General features: G+C 38.1%; 1 protein-coding gene across 1 annotated transcript in view; it reads left to right on the plus strand.

Moving 5' to 3' along the window:
• The first annotated feature begins 772 nt into the window (after positions 1–772).
• Positions 773–18,515, plus strand: part of LOC131073604 (uncharacterized) — a 28,169-nt gene continuing 10,426 nt past the window's right edge. Inside the window, exons 1-2 of the mRNA XM_058010066.2 lie at positions 773–999; positions 1,086–1,138. Of these exons, the coding sequence (XP_057866049.2) occupies positions 912–999; positions 1,086–1,138 (141 nt within the window). The 5' untranslated portion in view covers positions 773–911. The remainder of the gene's footprint in view (positions 1,000–1,085; positions 1,139–18,515) is intronic.

Here is an 18,515-nt window from a genome sequence, read left to right on the forward strand (position 1 = left end):
TAAAGCGTGGATGCTAATTACACAACTGAGATTTGGGTCACACCACCTTAGATGCGAGACCGGTAGGTGGAAGATACCCAAAGAAGCATGGGAGGAAATAACTTGCATATTCTGCAATAAAGGGGTTGTGGAAATGGAATGACACTCCATCATGGAGTGCACGACTTATGAGGACATCCACACTCAGTATGAAAATGGATTGAGGGTTGACAACATGCATTAGTTATTTGAGGAAGATAGAATTAACCAGATTGCCAGCCTCCTAGTCAAAATCAATAGTAGAAGATTGGACATCGAAAGGAATCTGAAGATTAATTACGGATGCGACCTTCGGTCCCTAGACTGTTCAGTCTTGTGGACGTCATTAAAATCTTTCATTCATTCTATTACCTCCTTTATCTCTCTCTTGACCCCTTTAACTATATCTTCCCACCTCTTCCTCTCCCTCTCTATCTATATCTCATTATCCCTATCTTTCTTTTTTAACTCATGTTTGGATCCCTATAACTAGATGCATAGTTCATTTTAAGCTATCGCTTCTTGATTGAGACCTTGGTGGCACAAACAACATCAATTTTTAAATGGCCTACCAATTGAACTTCACTAAACAAATGTTTGCAAAATACATCAATTTTTTCCCTAATTGACCTTTCACACTTTTTCACTATACCCATTGCACACCAAAGTGTGATTGCTAGATTATTTCTAATTAATTCAAAATTTACATTATAAAATTCAAACAACAAACCTAATTATATAGCGGCGTGGGACAACCCTGTTAGTATCCTCCCAAAATACTAAACGTCAAGATTGTGGTAGAGAAAGTTGATGGTTTTTTGAAGAGAGGCAGGGCAGAGGAAGCGGCAGGGAAGAAGGGCTATTTCTGTGTTGTATTCTTGTTGCATTTAGAAATGACGCAGAAGGGAGATTTGTTCAAAGGTCGTCAAAAGAAAGTTCAAGCTGCGGGCCGACATGGCAAAGGCATTAAAGTCCGAAAAGGTAATCATTTTAAAACTCACCATTTTTTACTATGTTTTAACTACAGAACTAAACCCTAACTTTTTTTTTTTAACGTTACTCCTCAGGGAAGACGTTCAAAGAGCCTTCAAAGAAAACCAGTGCTATGGAGCTCAATACTGTGAGTTGTTCGACTTTTTACTTCAACTTGCTGCCTGGATTTTTGGTTCCCCTCGAAAAATTTGAAGCCTGTTTGTTAAACTAGAAAAATATGGGTTGGATTCCAGGCACACCCTTGCATAAAATATAGCAAAATAGCATCAAAACATCCATGTCCAAAGACCATGGCATCAAAATTCAGAAATTTTCACATAAGCAATTTTAAAATTAGATATTGGTTCACCAGTTTGACTGAGAAATGATAATAATGACGACAACCAAATTTTAAGATTCTATAGACCGAATTGTTTCGTAGAACCCATAAAAGTGCACAGACTATATAATTCGTCTATATCCTTGCTTATATGCCTTCCTCTTACACCAAAACAAAGGTGGTCCTCCGAACTCAAACTGAAAGCTAAGAAACATTGAAACCACAAAAACATTATCAGCCTTATAGGAGATAGAGAGATCCAAAAAACTTTGAATCTGCTAAAACGGAATAAATTAAAAGAACTCGGAAGACTTAAGTATATCCCATGCTTGATTAGCTGGTCGGAATCCAAAGTGTAGCTATGTTGCCATCGTGCTACTCACAGTATAATCGTTGACTCCTTTCGTCTTTAGTAACTTGATGAGAGAATGGGGAACGCTTTATTCAACCTACAATGAACATCCTGGAATGAGTCAGGCTTCTCACATTTCACTTTGAGGACATTAGGATCACTTTTCTTTCACCAGAATGGCTCATGGGTTGTGCAGTTTAGATTCTTAATCAAATTTTCCAAATGCTTCTTATGATAAGGCCATGTCAGATTCCTGAAATCCTTTCAATATTTTTTACTTTGAATTCTGAAGCCTTTTTATAGGCTTATTCCATTCTATGAGAGCTTTTCCGGGCACAAAAGCCTTAAAGTTTCAAACAAATTCTTCAGAATCACCAACTTTGGGGAAAATGCCAAAAGGTGATCTTTACGATGGGATGGGATTGTAAGCAATTAAAAGTAGCACTAAGAGACCTAAAACAACCTAAATGCGCAATCACAATTAACAATAAACATTCAAGATTAGGTCATTTAAGAGATCATAACAATTTAAGTATAAAATGATAACTTGTATCTATCTCCTATATGGACTACTAAAAGTGGTTTTGCCCAATTGCTTTAGGATGTTAGTGCTCAACTTCAGCAGCATAATATTGCATTAGGGACCTTCATTTATAGACTTTTGGAGGTTTGGATGGAAGGTAGGATGCAAAGGAAGGATCAATGGCACAAAATGGATGAGAATCTCAAGCAAGGAGGATTGGACAAGTGGCAAATGGTGATTAGTTGGATAGGGTGGTTCCATGATTGTAGGAAGATCAATGGTGGGGACTTGACATGGGATAAAGTAGATGGATGGGATATGATGGGGTACTATAAAGTATCTTGGGATGATTTTTAGAAAGGTGGAATTTGGATTGCCCCATACATCCAAGGATATTGAGAATTTTAAATATACGATTATTGATGGCCAAAGTAGGCGACCCTTGAGTACCGCTTGTCATGTACATGGTATGACAAGTGAATCCTCATGGGGACTTGGTTGGGTCAAATCATAGGTTAATCATTGATTATCTCATGTGCACATAGTTAGAGGGCAATTAGGTGATAATGTAGGATTAAGATGGATAATATGGAAAGTGGACAAAATGGGCAATTAAATAAATATATATTTTTATTTAATTTGGGAGGAAAGGGGGATAAAGGGTTTAGGTAAATAACCACCAAATAAATATTTACCAAGGTTAGACCTTAGAGATAAATGGGAAAAATGATTTTAGATAAGGAATGGGGATAATGGGGCTAGTGGAAGATATTAATTAAATAATAAAAATATTATTTGATATGGATGTCAAAAACAAGGGTAATTGATCAATTGTGTATGATCAATTTTGGAAGAACTAATCCAAACTTGATGAAGTGTCAATTTTAGGTGTTTACATTTTGCCCCTCTTTGAAATGACATTAAAATAACATTATTTCAAAGAAAAATAAAATATAGGTCACTCAAAGAATTATAGAGAGAAAAAGATTGTGGAAGAGATAAGGAAAGTATGGTAGAAGGGTGATACCCCTCAAAAGGGTAGATTGACGAAAAAGGGTTTGGTTGACCTCTTGGAAGGATAAAATAGCGAAAAAATAAATAGAGGAGAAACAAGAATGAATGAAAGAAAAATAGAGGTGGGAGGAAGAAATGGGTGAAATTTTTTGGGTTGGGGGGGGGGGGAGGGTGTTAAAAACTATTCATTTTTACCTTAGCCAATAGTGAATTTAGAAGAGTAGCATAGGAAAGATGGAGAACACGGTAGTCAATGAGCATCAGGTGGAGTGAGGCGGTATAGGTGTCCAACAAAGCGATGGTAGATATCACTCTCTTGAGCATTTAATTAGTGGTTTAGTAGGTCAAACAATGCAACTATTGAAGCGGTATTTTTCAAAACAAGGGATGTGTTTAGGGTTAGGGTGGCTTTGTCAAGGGTTGAGGAGCCAATCGAGGGCTTTGTAGAACTTGGGGCGGTTGCGAAAAATTGCAGTGATTGTACAAAACAACGGTTGGGTAGAAGTGTAGTGGTTGCATATAAAAACATAGGAAAAGGGTAAAATGGTGGCCATGTGAGGTACTCGATGGATGCATTGGATAAATTGATGTTTGTGCTTGGGAGGAAAAAAGGGAAAAGGGGTAAAGGGGATAGGGATGCATGCATGTAAATGGGTTAGTAGATTGATGAGGACTAATGGATGTTGTGGAATGCTATACAAAAGTGATTGAGGTTGCTGGAGATGCAAGAGCAAAGGTTACCGGTGTTGAGCTTGATGGTTGGATTGGAAGATGCAGAGCAGGCGACACTATGAGCATGCAAGATTGAGTACATAGCGGGGATGCCAGCTATTCGAGCGCACAAAGCTATGCTCATGACATTGGCATAGAGGTGGCATTCAAAGACCAGCACCTTCCATCTGTTGACGGGGAAGATGACAGTCACTCTAGAGGATGTTTGGCGGATACTACGATTGTCAATTTAGACTTGGTTGGTATATACGAAGAACACAGTTTTAGACATGATATGCAGAGGTTGTTTGGGAGAGTAGACCTCCCTAGGAGAGGGATGACCTTATATTTGGATGCATGCAAAGGGATGGTTCTAGACTTCCCACTGGTGATGGTGGCTCTTGTTAGTGGCATTAACTTGCTTGACAAGAGTGGGCGATAATTTCACATTAGCCTAGCTGATTGTGAATCAAAGATGGTGGAGCATGGTCAAAAATTTGCATGGGGAACATGTATGTTGGCTCATTTGTATAGAGATTTGTATTTGGTTACCTAGAGGGACGGGTGAAGTCTTGGGCATGTGACATTGCTTTAGGTTTGGGCATGGGAGCACATCATAGTGCTCCAACCTATTGGTGATAGGATGGCATTGGATTTTGGGGATCCTTGTCTTTGGGTGGCAGAGGATTGTTAGGTACTAACAGACACACGATATAGAGCATTGGCAATGGGTTCTAGACAAGTTGCAGTTTAGGGGTGTAGTTTGGAGGCCTTGGAGGAAGGGGGAGGGATGGCCAAATGATGCTAGGTATCTTTGTTATGCTATGATTGAGTGTTACCTCATTGGGAGGTATCCGTATATCATGGAGAGATATAGGCTTAATGTCATAACCCCGGCTATATCACATTCATCATCGCTATCCTAACTAAATAAATTCAGAAAACTGTCTTACTTTGTAAGACTTCACAATTTTCTACAGTAATTGGTAATAAACATTGCCGTAAACAGTAATGGGATGACAACAACCTAATTACATCAATGGCTAGCACTTTAAATTACATCAGTGCACAAACTTAATGAATACAATGATAAGATTAAGGGAATACAGCAATCCACGTACAAATTAAGAGGATTGAATGTTATTAATTAATGACTATTTATTAATAACCTTTGCTAAGAACTGGTCATCCTAATAAACTATTAATTAAAGGCAAAAGATTTCACAATCCTAAACAAATGAATAGTAACAAATCAGTTCCAAGTAGCCACGAAGGGACAACAGTCAATAGGAAGAAACACACCCTTATGAAGAAAGACGTCCCTTGCAGAAAATAATGACTCTATGCCTTAACTTAGAAGATATAAAGATCGATCTGCAAGGAAGAAGATAAGGGCACCAAAGGATAAGGAAAAGTGAAAGGATGAGATCGGTGGATGTCAGCAAATTGTATCTTGCTGCCAATGGTATGCTAAGCAATATTTGTTATACTATTAATGTTTCTTTCTGAGAATATTCTGCTGTAACTTATAATAACTGAAATATAAGTGAAGAATATATATATAAAATGTCTTGATCAGAAAAAATAACAATATTAGATTGTAAATCAGAAACAATTCTTAAGGTAATATGTATATACAATTTCATTCTTGTTACTACTGTCATTATTTAAGAAGATGGGATTGAGTTGTTTCCAAAGAGGGGCAGTCTAAATCCGATTAATAGGATGATTCCCAAGCTAGGGTAAGGGCTTGGATCCGTAAGCTTTGAGGGAGCCCATTGTATTTTGGTCTCTAAGCGCTTTGGTAACATAGACATCCTCTTCTTTCTTAGAACTGAAATAGTAACAAAGGTTGACACTTGCATTAAGAATTATGGATGATAAAATTAATTATCTAGTATGTGTGTGGGGGAAAAAGTGACACTAAGCAAACATGCCCTAATCTCACTTTCAATCACACACTTGTGGAATACGAAAGAGCCTAGAGGTATCACACAATTGGCTACTTCTTTTTGTGGAAGAGAGAGCCACAGGCTACCTATTAGGATTTCTATTCCTTTGTTGCAAATGATAGATAAAATGAAGCAAGTTCAATTCCCAACCCCAAAGTGCAAGTATGAACTAATAACAAGATTGCAGAATTGAACTTAAACTATGGAAAGCTGTAAACACAAGGACAAGACAAGAATGCAGATGCGTACCCGGAGTTAAAATCTGAGTGAAAATGTTCGGGACGGGGGCGTGGGCGCCACTGTCCTGATTCTGCACCTGAAACTGCTGTTTTGCAACCTGAAAAGTTGTCGGAAAAATGCTGAAACTTGCTGTCTGATAGAAAGACCAGGGCGCCCAGCGCCCCTGTCCTGGCAGGACCAGGGCGCCCTACGCCCCTGTCCTGGTCTTTTGCTCTGCAATTTGGTGTGAAGTTCAGTCTCCGTCTACTTCTGTCAGATCTGCAACTTGCGGCGTCGTCCGAATCCCGAAACCTGCACTTATATCTGAAAAGGTATGGTGGGCGGCTATATAGGGTTTTGCCTTAGTCAAACCCCCGCTTTGGTGATTTCCACCTCCACGAATAGCCAAGTTGTATTGTAAAAGTAATGTGTGTGTGCAGACCTTGTGTGTGTGCAAGATCCTAAAATGCAAGTAAGCAAGCTAGAGCAACCTAGAAAGTAAACCCTAATTGCTTGTAAATGATAATGTAAATGCTCCAAATCAAGATGTAAAGAGATCTAAAGCATGAATACAAGTGATATAATGAGGCTTATGCAAAGACATGAAAACAACATGAAATCATACCCAACCCCAAGGGAGGGGTACAAGCCAATCTTCAGTCGGTGATCCCTTATTGTTCTTCAATGCCTTCAAAGCCCTAAATGGATGAATGAAATTGATGAATGCTTGATGGATGTTGAATGTTGTTGAAGTCTTCAAAGATCCGCTCTTTCGCTGCATAGAAGGCCCTTCAAACCAAAAATCTGGATCCTTTCAAATGAAGAAAGAGAGCTCTTATATATGAAACCCTAGGTCTTAATTTCAACTTTTGGCCGACCTAGAGATTGAATCTCCCGCCAATTTCTCGGGGTTAAGCTTTATTTTATGATTGGATCGTGCTCCTAAAATTTCGGGAAAAATGTCCGGGACCATGTGCACGCCGGGCGCCATGGTCTCGACAACTTTTTACCAAATTTTCAGGGCCGTCGGATATGATGATTTTAGAGAGAATCCCGAAGTTACAGCTGATTTCGAGATGTTTTGACCCCCGAAATCAAGCCCCCAAGTTCAAAATAGGACCTAATTAAGGTTTTTGATTAAATGATGTATTGGAAGAATAAAATGAAAGGGGCACACTTTAATGAAAGGGCCCAACTTTATAATGTGGAAGATGATGAAATAGGACCTTAGACCTAATTAATTTGATTAATTAAGTGCTAAAGGGGAAATGCAATGCAAAATGCAAAATGCGCCAAGGCGGGTGCTAAACTAGGTGTGAAATTGTACCACCCTAGCAAGTGCGTACAATTTACGACGCTACAGTATGATAGAATTAATTATCTAGTATGGTAGATGAACAATTTACTTATTAATAATTGAGAAAATTAATTGAACTATGGAATATCATAGATTTGATTCATGTTAAGATAGATTTGTCTCGTAATCAATTTAGCTTAAGTCATAAGTATATTGGAATAGATTAATTATGGTAAAAACAGGCCTAAACTTAGTAGGGGATATTACAATCGGTATCAGAGCTATATCTTGTGTAATGTCCCCGAATTATTTATACTTTAAATTAACCTAAATTTGCCCAAATCTAAAATAGGTAATTAAGTTCTATGGGAGTACCTTTGTATACTGTTTTCCAACTTTTCCTGCAATGCAAAATTAAAGAACACATATGAAGCTATACTTATAAATTAAAACATATACTAATGAATTAGACTGAGTGATACAATATTTTAATGTATTAATTACCGTTAGCATTATATTTGTTAGATAAAATCAGATTGTAGGTTAGTTGCTTTCCTTAATTATCCAATTCCTTAGTACACTAGGGTAGGCTAGTTGGATAGGGTGTCCAAGAGATCCTCCATCCTAGGTCCAAGAGCAGATGCTACGTCCCTCTTGGCTCCATATGGCAGGTGTTAAGCATCCATCATGGAGTGGCGTACTGTTGTGACGTTTTCACACATCGCCCCATTGCAAATGGGGACCCATGTTTTTTGCTTTTTAGGGTTTGTTTTCTAGGTCTTTTAGGGTTTTGTTAGCTAGCCTTTGCATTTTGAGTGCTGTCGGGGAGATCAATAGGATAGCAGGTCCTGCTGGAGTGATGTCTTGATCCTGAAAATTTGGCTAAGTTTGAAAGTCCTGATCCTGAAATTTGACTAAGTCTGGAAACTAAAAAACCTCAAAAAACTAGATTTTGCTATATAACTCCTGGAGGTCTGAAACCACTCTCAAACATCCTGAAAGTATATATGGAATATAACTTAAAGTATAAGTGACATTTCCTCTTCTTATACTTAAATGTTATATTCCATAAAAATTATCCTGATGGAGAGTTCAAAAAGTCAAATTTCGCTCCTGTCCTTCACTGAGGATCTAGAGCGAAAAGCGCTCTTGTCCCTCTCCAAGGGTCCAAGGCGAATCGCTCCTGTCCCTCACCAAGGGTCCAGAGCGAAAAGGCTTAGTGGAGTCATTCCTGACCTTGTTTGGACGAATTGAGACATCAAAGGCATGGTGAAGGACAAAATGAGCATGATAGAGCATCCAGACTTGATCAAAGACAATGAAATGATGAAGTTTTGCCTAGAAGGGTAATTTCGCTCCTGTCCCTCACTGAAGGACCAGAGCGCTTTTCTTTATATGCACAATTTTAGACCTTTTTTTGGACATTAACGTTTATTCATAGCCTGAAGTAAGGTGAAATCTTCCCTAGCAAAGAAATTTTGAGATGAAAATTGTAGTGATTTGGCCTTGAGGACAAAAATCGCTCCTGTCCCTCACTGAAGGACCAGAGCTTGATTTTCAAAATTGCACTATTCTTGCGGGATCAAGACAATTTTATGATTTGAAGAGACCAAGGAAAACATGATTTATCCATTGAATATAATTTGGAAGGCTAACAAAGGACGGATGAGCTTGGATTTGCAAATTCGCTCCTGTCCCTCACTGAAGGACCGGAGCTTGAATTCCAATTTCGCATCATCCTTGCAAGATTTAAGTGGTTTCGCGATTTGAGGAGGTCAAGGGAAGTATGTTTTGCCCGTTGAATATAACTTAAGTACGCCACAATGAAGAAAATCGGCCTAAGTAACAAGTTCGCCCCTGTCCCTCTCCAAGGGACCAAGGTGACTGGCTAGGGCGCTCCTGTCCCTCTCCAAGGGACCAGAGCGATTTTCCCTCAAGACAAGATTCGGGCAAGAGAAAAACAAGTTTTACGTTTGAGGTGGGTGAAGGAAGACGTGATCAATCCGTTGAAGATAATTTTGGAAGCTAGCAAAACACAAGTGAGCTTATGAATGCAAAATCGCTCCTGTCCCTCTCCAAGGGACCCAGGCGAAATATACATTGTCAAGTCTTCCCCTCCAAATTTGGATGAGTCCAAGTCAAGACACAAGGTCAAAATGATATTTAAAGCGCTTCAAGAGGGTACGAGATTGCAAGACCAAGGACAAAAGATGAAATCGCTCCTGTCCCTCACCAAGGGACCAGGGCGAAAATGCTTTAAAGTGCACTCATTTCAAAGATCGAATAAATTGAATTTGAAATTCTAAGTAAAAATGCCATCTTGGACGTCAAAAATGAGGTCTTGGACGTAAAAAACAAGAAGTGTGAGGTCCAAAAGGTATAATCGCTCCTGTCCCTCTCCAAGGGACCAGAGCGATCTTGTTAATAGCCATTATTTTCCATGCTTGGGCGCCAAATATCCTTCAAATTACATTAAATACCAATTTCGCTAGAACTCCAGGATATTTTAAAAATTAAATTGACATTTAATAAGTGTGCATGGTATTTAATAATTAATTTTGAGCCTAAAAATCGAATTTTTTTTAATAATGAAGGCATTTAAAATTAATTATTATTAAATTAAAAAATAAAATGGGAGCGCTTGGGGTATTATGTAATGTTTTTTATCAAGTCGGCCTCTCCTTTTATTTAATTTTTATTTATCTTTTGGCCTATTTTTCAAGTCGGCCTATGGGAAATGAAAGGATGAGCGCCCATATAAGAGAGGTGTGTTGAGCGATTTTAATCCATCATTCATTCATTCACACAAGTGCGATTTGGAGAAGAACAACAAGGTGCGAAATCTAGCTTGTGTGGAGCGAATTTCTACCAAGTGTGGAGACTAAGGAAGGTGAAATTCATCTTGAAGGCTATTGGAGAGGCGTATTTCTTGCTAGATTGGAGGATAAATTCTAGATGTTTTGAAGGTATTTGAAGGCGAATTTCCAGACTTTTGAAGAGGAAGGTGGAGTTCTTTTCCAAGCTAAAGGAGGTGCATTTTATCCAAGGGAGAGCTTTGATCTACACTTTGCCTAGCCAAAATTCATCTATTTTTTAGAGTTAATTCTCAAGAAGAGGTATGGCAAAATCATCTTGACACCCTTATTCAAGGTTTTATTTTTTAAGCGTTTTTTGGAAAAATCTAAGTATTGCGTAGTTAATTAGGAAATGATAATTCAAAGATTTATCATAAGGTTTCCTAATTAAAATCTTGAATCTTCCTTTTAAAGTTTAATTTTTAGATTTCAAGATATATTACTAATTTTGAAATGTTGTGTAGGTATCAAGATGGCGACTTCCAAGCTCGAAGGATCTACAAGTCGGAAGGCTCTCATCAAGGACGATCAAGCAAGGACAAGGGCGACCTGCTCCGGTCTAGCATCGACAAGGATGGCTTTCTTCGATCAAACATCAACAAGGACGACCTCTTCCAATCCAGCATTCCAAGACGAGGTACATCATGATCCTGCAAATCAAGGACACAAGAAGTCAGAACAAAGGGTTCGTTGAAGAAGCAGATAGTTCCAGAAGAATTAATTAAGGCTAACTTCTCAACGTTACCAAATTGAGTATCAACCAAGTGTCAAATGAGGTGGCATCCCAGTCATCATTCCTCCAGTCGAATTGATCCACCTCAGCATGTCCAGATTCGATGTACCTAACTCATGGGAGGTGGCACAAACTTCGATGTACCTACCCCGGCTATTCATTGGTGGAATTTTCCGGAGAGGACATGTGTCCAAGCAATACAATTTTATCATTGGTCAAAGCATTAAATGTTATGTAATGGTTATATCAAACCCTAATTAGGGTTTTCATTGTAAAATCTTGGCCATTGATCTCAAATTGATCTTAGCCATCGAATTGTATTGTGGGCACTATATAAGCCCTGGCATTTCGTTTTGTAAAGGTAATTAGCAATATTTAGAGAGTTAGAAATAGTTAGGAATAGTTGGAAGCAATTAGAGTAGAGTAGAGAGAGAAGGCAAAGATTGTTGCCAAGATGTTGTTGTAAAAGACTTGTAACTTCATTGAAGAAATGGTGAAATTTATGGGTCGATTCGACAATTTGCATGGTCTTTATACTTCTCATATTTGATTTCATGTTATTAGATGAGTGAAAGAAATGTGCTTGATTGATGGTGGAATTCATATATCCATACTACTAGCAGTTTGTTGATTGCAGACTCGCCTTGTGTAGTCAACTGGAATTATTCAGCTTAAGCTTAACTTCAATTGTCGCTTCTTCATTGATATGCATCAACCTGATGGTGTCTATGCCTGCAGTGATGATTTGAACATCATAAAGCTTTCCTTCGAAGATCGCACTAGCCTTGTGGAGATGGTCCTGGGATGTCAAAACAAGACTTAGTTAGAATTTCACCAAAGATCATTCATTGCTCTTACATTCTTAATGTTAGGATTAGATCCTTTCCTCGCCCTCCTCTTTTTTCCTTTTTTTTCAAGTCTAAGCTAGTAAGAGCCCGTGTTCCAGCAATATTCAAAGCAGATCAGACGTTCAATCATCAAATGTAAGTCCCCTTGTGATTCTAGCAAATCACATCATACCACAGAGAGCTTATCCACACGTAGAGACCCTACATACAAGAACCTTGAAGTCATCCTGATTGATCCTTTTTCGCGATATCTTCAGCAATCAGAGGCTTTACTCAAGAGAGGATAAGGTACCTTTAGGTATTTTATTCTGTGTTTGATAGTGTACAAAATACACGTCAACACGTATCCAGTGAGGTATCCTATCGCCATTCCCCCTCATCACAACGACCTCCTCTCTCAAGCCCAAGAGCAGATGCTACATCCCCCCCTTGGCTCCATGTGGCAGGTGTTAGGCATCCACGATAGAGTGGTGTACTTAAGAGAGAATCCCTCATATGCAATGAACCATTTGTGATATTCTAATGAAGTTATACTTGTTATTCAATTCAATTCATTATGATAATCAATTATACTTGCCATAGTTATTACAATTCTATCATATTAGATTGTCATCAATGCTTTCTGTTAGTACTACTTTAGTACTGTGTATCAGAATTATTCATTATTTGTCATTGCTACTTCTTATATTATTAGCATTGTACAAATTTACAGTATTATAATTTATACAAACTGAATTTGATTTGCCTTATCTCTTCTGGATTCATTAACAAGTATATGTACATGTATTATGTCTGACAGTGGTTATGTATAATCATTTCAATGCTGTTTGAATAATTATTAAATTATATATTATCTGCCTTTTCAATTTTATATCATATTAATTGCCATCAATTTGATTAAGATTATCTACAATCCTTTATATTTGATGATGTACAAATAAAACTTTATATATATATATATACAAAATACTAACTGTTACATTTTAATGTTAATTCATAATACGTACCTGCCACCTGCTCTTACCTGTTCGTTGGTATCCTTGCTGGCAGTCTGCTGATCTATCTTCTTCCCCCGTGTTCTCTTTTCCTTATCTCCCATCTTTTCTTCCTTTCTTATTTTTCCTCCTCCCCCCCCTGTGAGAAGTATCGGGCTTCCCTTAAATATGATAAGAGGGTCCCTTGGGAAGAGACGTGGCTGTAATGAAAGCCATGTTCTCCCCTCCTTAACTGCTGCTTATCCCTTTTTGTTATTGTGACTTCAGATTGTCTTTTGATTATCATTCATTTTGTTTTGGTAAATGTTCTTTTATCATAGGAGAACCATATAAATGTTTATTTATTATTTTTAAATTAGTGTATGATGTAATCAACTACTGACTAGTAATCAGTAAATATAATCATGAATTAGTAATTAGTACACAACCAGTAATTAGTAATTAGCAATTAGTAATTAGTAAATAGTAATCAGTAATTAGTACTGATAAATTATGAATGACCAAACATGAATGTACACAAAAAGGATTATGGATTAGAATTTGAGCAATTGTATTTACAATTTATGATTTTATTATATTTGGTTTTCATTATACTGACTACTAATATTTTATAAATATAATATAAGGAGTTTTCTCCTGGATTGGTTTACTTGTTTTGATCTGGGGACATGACATCCTGCCATCTCGTGAAAGGTTAGGTCGATGCAAACTAGCCAAAGGGCACAAAGAGCTTTAGAAAGGATATGGAGGAAGGAAGAAAGAATGTAGCATGTGAATCAAGGAAGGATTAATGGAAGAAGATAGGAATGGGAAGTAAATAAGGAAGTGACTCTTTCAAAGGGCAGAAATTACAAGGGGTTGTACTCTTTCAAAGGGTGCTAATTGTGAAAGGTTGTGGCTCTTTCGAAGGGCAGAAATTGTAAAGGGTTGTACTATTTTAAAGTTTGGTAGCTTTGAAAGGTTGTGTCTGTTGCCAAAGGGCAGACATGATGAAGAGATTTGACCTCTCTCTCACATTGGAAGATATAAAAAGAGAAAAGGTTTCATTTGAGGAAGACATCCAAGGGAAATCAAATTGGAAAATGATTTATTATTATCAAAAGGCAGCAATGGAGGATGGTGATTCTTTCACCAATAAACTATAAAGGAGAAATCATTCCAAGTATTCAAGGATTACTTATCAATCATCACTCATGGATCCACAATAACAATCGTCAATTATCAAATCAAGCAAACAATCAATCAGCAAATCACTCTATCAAATCAGCATTCATTCAATCAAAGGAATTTATTCAATCAATCAATCGTTTATACAAATAATAATCATTCAACAACAATCCATCAATCATCAAGTGAAATGGAATCATCAAGTCTGATTTGGAGAATAACTTATAAATAAACCTAAATTAGATGTCAAGAACAACAATCTATAATATAAAGGATAGTAATTGGTATGCAAATAGTATTTTATTAATCTCCATATAAATCTATTAGGAAGGTGCAGTAATATCGTTTTTTTCCCAATTAAGTAGCCCACCCAAGCTGCTTAGCTTGTGGGTTGAGAGGTCAAATTGACTTGGTTGGTTGTTTCATGCTCTTAGGCTTAGTTGGGAGGAACTAGTATCCGGGCGTCCTTCAATTAAGTAGCCCACCCGAAGTTGGTTAGCTTGTGGGCCAGGGGGTTGAATTGACATGGTTGGTTGTTCTGCGTTCTTGGGCTTAATTGTGAGGACAATCTTCAGCCATCCTACCAGGCCTTCCCATTAAATTCCTACTATGATTGGCTGTTGGAAATATGCTAAGAATTGGATTCAATGCATTTAGGATACTATGTTTTTCAATAGGAATTATTTGTATACGATCATAGATCCTATACAAGCATGCCACCTGAGATGGAGCACTCTTGGGCCGGGAAGTATATGTGTGCTCCCAAGCTTGGTGGAGGGTGTAGTCTCATACTCTTATCAATTACACCACTCCGAGATGGAGTGCTTGGGGGTTGGGAGGCTGGTTAGTGCTCCTAGGCTTGGTCGAGGAGGATGGAGCACCTCCAAGGTGGATTAAGGGATGGAGTCGGCTTATGATCCTATCATATGTTTTGGGCCAAGGGGCGAGTGAGTGCCCTTGGGCTTGGGGAATTCTCCAAGTATGCCCAACCTGCAATGGATATCGTGGGCCAAGGGGCGAATCAGTGCCCTTGGGCTTTAGGTTTCCCCTCAAGTACACCAACCCACAATGGAAGGACTAAGCCCTACCCATGCTTTCGCAATACAAGGGATTCTCCCCTTGAGACTACTGTTTGCAAATGTTTCAACGAATTTCTAAGGAGACTATTATAGGAATCCACATTGAAATGGCTATGGCTTATTTGGATTTCAATATGAATGATATTAATGGATATCACGATGTTTACTAATGATTAGTATGATATATGATATTATGGTGTATGATTTAATGTCAATTTCTAGTGACTAACATTGTGTGTAGGACCTAGACTAGGTTTCCTCTTATAGAAGGCATTTCTATCGGTAAATTTGTATTCTTAATTGTTCTTTTTTTTAATCTTAATTGTAATTGTGGTTTTACGGCAAAATATAGTAATGTTCCCAAAAGGGACATCACAATTGGTATCAAAGCTTTGATCCTGCCATCTTGCAGGGTAAAGACAAATAAACAAATGCATTCTAGACAATAAGAAGGTTTTAACAATGTGTGTACTCGCGTGTATGCTTTGTGTCTGCACATATTCATGTGTATACTTTGTATATGTTTTGTGTCTTCATGCATTCATGTGTATACTTCGTATTTTCAAGTGTATGCTCCGTGTTTGCTTCTATATTTTTAGTTAATCTAGAATACGAGAATAACTAGAGTGAATCAAAAGAGAGGGATTTATTACATTTGAAGTCATAGATGTGAGTCAATACTATGTGCAAATGTTGGGTCAATACAAATCAGTTTTGATGCTGTTACAAGATGACTTGGTTCCTTCTCTTAGAGTGATGAGAGAAAACTTGTCTTAAAATTGCAAACCTTGCAAATTCTCAATGCCTTGGTCAATATCAAAGTAGCACAGCGGAAGGTGAATTATGATTAAGACCTTGTGAACAGCTTGAGGACAAACAATTTTGGGAAGGGCGGACCCTAATGTCCCCTTCTCAAAATAGGATTTAATAATAAACAATAATAATAAAATTATAAACATAAAAGAATAAAATCAAACATAACCATAACTAAAATTTAGTTAAGTTTAATGAATGGTCAAAAGGCATAAGATGAAAAGTTGTGACTCCCTCAAACATGAGATATATCATATAAAAGGGAGAAGAGAACTTCATTTGAAAGCGGGATAATTTGGGAATCAGAAGTGCAGATCTGATTCAAATAAGAAGTGCAGATCTGATTGTGAAAGTTTGTGTCCCTTTCAAATGGCAGAAATAATGAAGAGTTGCACTCTTTCAAAGGGTGCTAATGGTGAAAGGGTGTGCCTCTTGCCAAAGGGCTTCCATAATGAAGAGGTGTGACCTCTCCCTCACATTGAGAGATATAAAGGAAAGGAATCAAAAGCATCCAGTGACATCACCATCGATCAGATAAGATCAGATCAGAACTGATATTAAGTTGCAGGCAGTAACATCCTTGTTCTTGGTGGTAGGCATGGGGATGTGCGTAATATGTATGCTTAATATATGAAGCCTGATAATGTTCTTATGCAGAATTTAATAGTAATACTAATATAGACTGCAATATGTATGGCAGTCATACTTAATTACATATATATTCATAATACATAAGAAGCTAGCATATTCATAGCCCAGTCCTTAGTCTTCTGCTAATACCTGGGTAAGGATTGGAATGATTGTGTAGGGAAAGGCGGTCCAAATCCTCACAAGTCAGGCAATCCTGAGATGGGGTAAGGACAGGTATCCCAGAAACCTTGAGGGAATAGTCCCAAGATGGGGTAAGGGCCTGCATCCGGAAACCTTGAGGGAGTCTGCTTGTTGATTGGTCTCTTAGCGCCCTAGCACAATAATTTTCCTTCCTTAGTTTGGGTTAGAGAAGTAACAAGGATAAGACCTTGATATATAGGGTCATGGAATTATATTATTAAGAAGTAAATGCCTACTAATCTATAAACATTTAAATTAAGATGTTATAATATTTAATGATGCATTCAATAATATAGATTAATTGTTGATAAACAGCCTGCCTCCAAGTAGGGGACATCACACTTAACAGAGTGTAGAAGCAGTTTGGATTATGTTAGGATGTACTAGTGGGAACCCATGTTTTTGCCCGAGTAATAAGGGAGGTGGGGCAATGAGGTTGCGGAGAGCTCTAATTGAGAGGGATGTGGCGGATCTGAGAGATTCAACAAGTAGATGGGGATGACAAATCAGATGTTGTGGATGTTGGAGAGATGTTGGCATATAGGTGTTGGTGGAGAGAGCATGATTTGTCCAGATCGATATTGCCACGACAAAGTATATTATAGGATTGTATTAGAAGAATTGCTAGGGAGGTGTGGAGACGTGGTGGGGGAGTGCTGAGAAGAGGATACGGGTAGGGGCTAGCATAGTGACAACCATATGGATCCTCACAAGAACAAAGGGAGGACAAGGAGGGATTGGAGGTGAGGTTGGCTCACGCCTTGAGCGAGGAGGTGCCTTGATACAGGATAGGGATAGGTTGAGAGGAGATGGGGATATTTTGTAAGCAGAGCATGATAGTCTCTAGGTTGAGAGGGACAAGGTAGTGGTAGAGAGGGATGGATTGCAAGCCTAGCTCCAGTGAGCACAGGTAGATGTGCATAGACTGTGCACAAGACACAACTAGAGTATTGCTAGGACCATAGGGACTGATGCAGGTATTGGGAAAGATTCGGAGTGCCAAGAGGGATGCCGTATGAGCCTTGTGATAGGTAGGGTAGTGGCACTCATTATATTAGTAGGGAGTGCCAATAGGGCAAAAGAGCTTCCTGTTTTACAAAGCACTCGAGGTCAGGTGCATCGGGATCAATCAGAGTTGGACAATCAATGGCCATAGGCCACCACGAGGGCCACCACCACCACCTCCACCACCACTACCATCGCTAGGATAGTCAACAGGGGAGGGGGCTAGCCATAGCTAATTGGGGACAACTAGATTATGATACATTTTTTACATATGCCCTAGAGGCACATTTTTGTATATGTATGTATAATGATGCTCTATGGAGCTGATGTACACTTGATGTTTTGATGTATATATGAGACATTTGTACCATGACATTGATTTTACGATATATATAGATACATGATGTGGTGGAATTGTGTGCATGATGTGTGATGTATGAATGGATGTTTGCATTTATGGATGCTTATATATGATGGATGATGTTATATGTGTATGATGCTGATGCAAGATGCATGTTTATTAATGTAATCTATGTGATATGTGATTTATGGATGTTGGTTTATGCGTATAGATACATGATGCTATATAGTTTGCATGTGATGGATACATGATGTATGCATGTGATTTGCATGCAATGATGTACATATGATGTTACTAACATGCTTATGATTATGATTTTGCCTTTGTTTGGATGTGTATGATTATGCCTATATTGTTGTTGATGATGATGCCTATGTGGATGGTTATGATTATGCATATGATGATGTTTATGATGATGCCTATGTAGATA

Source organism: Cryptomeria japonica, chromosome 11 (assembly GCF_030272615.1).
Source record: "Cryptomeria japonica chromosome 11, Sugi_1.0, whole genome shotgun sequence".
Lineage (NCBI taxonomy): Eukaryota > Viridiplantae > Streptophyta > Pinopsida > Cupressales > Cupressaceae > Cryptomeria > Cryptomeria japonica.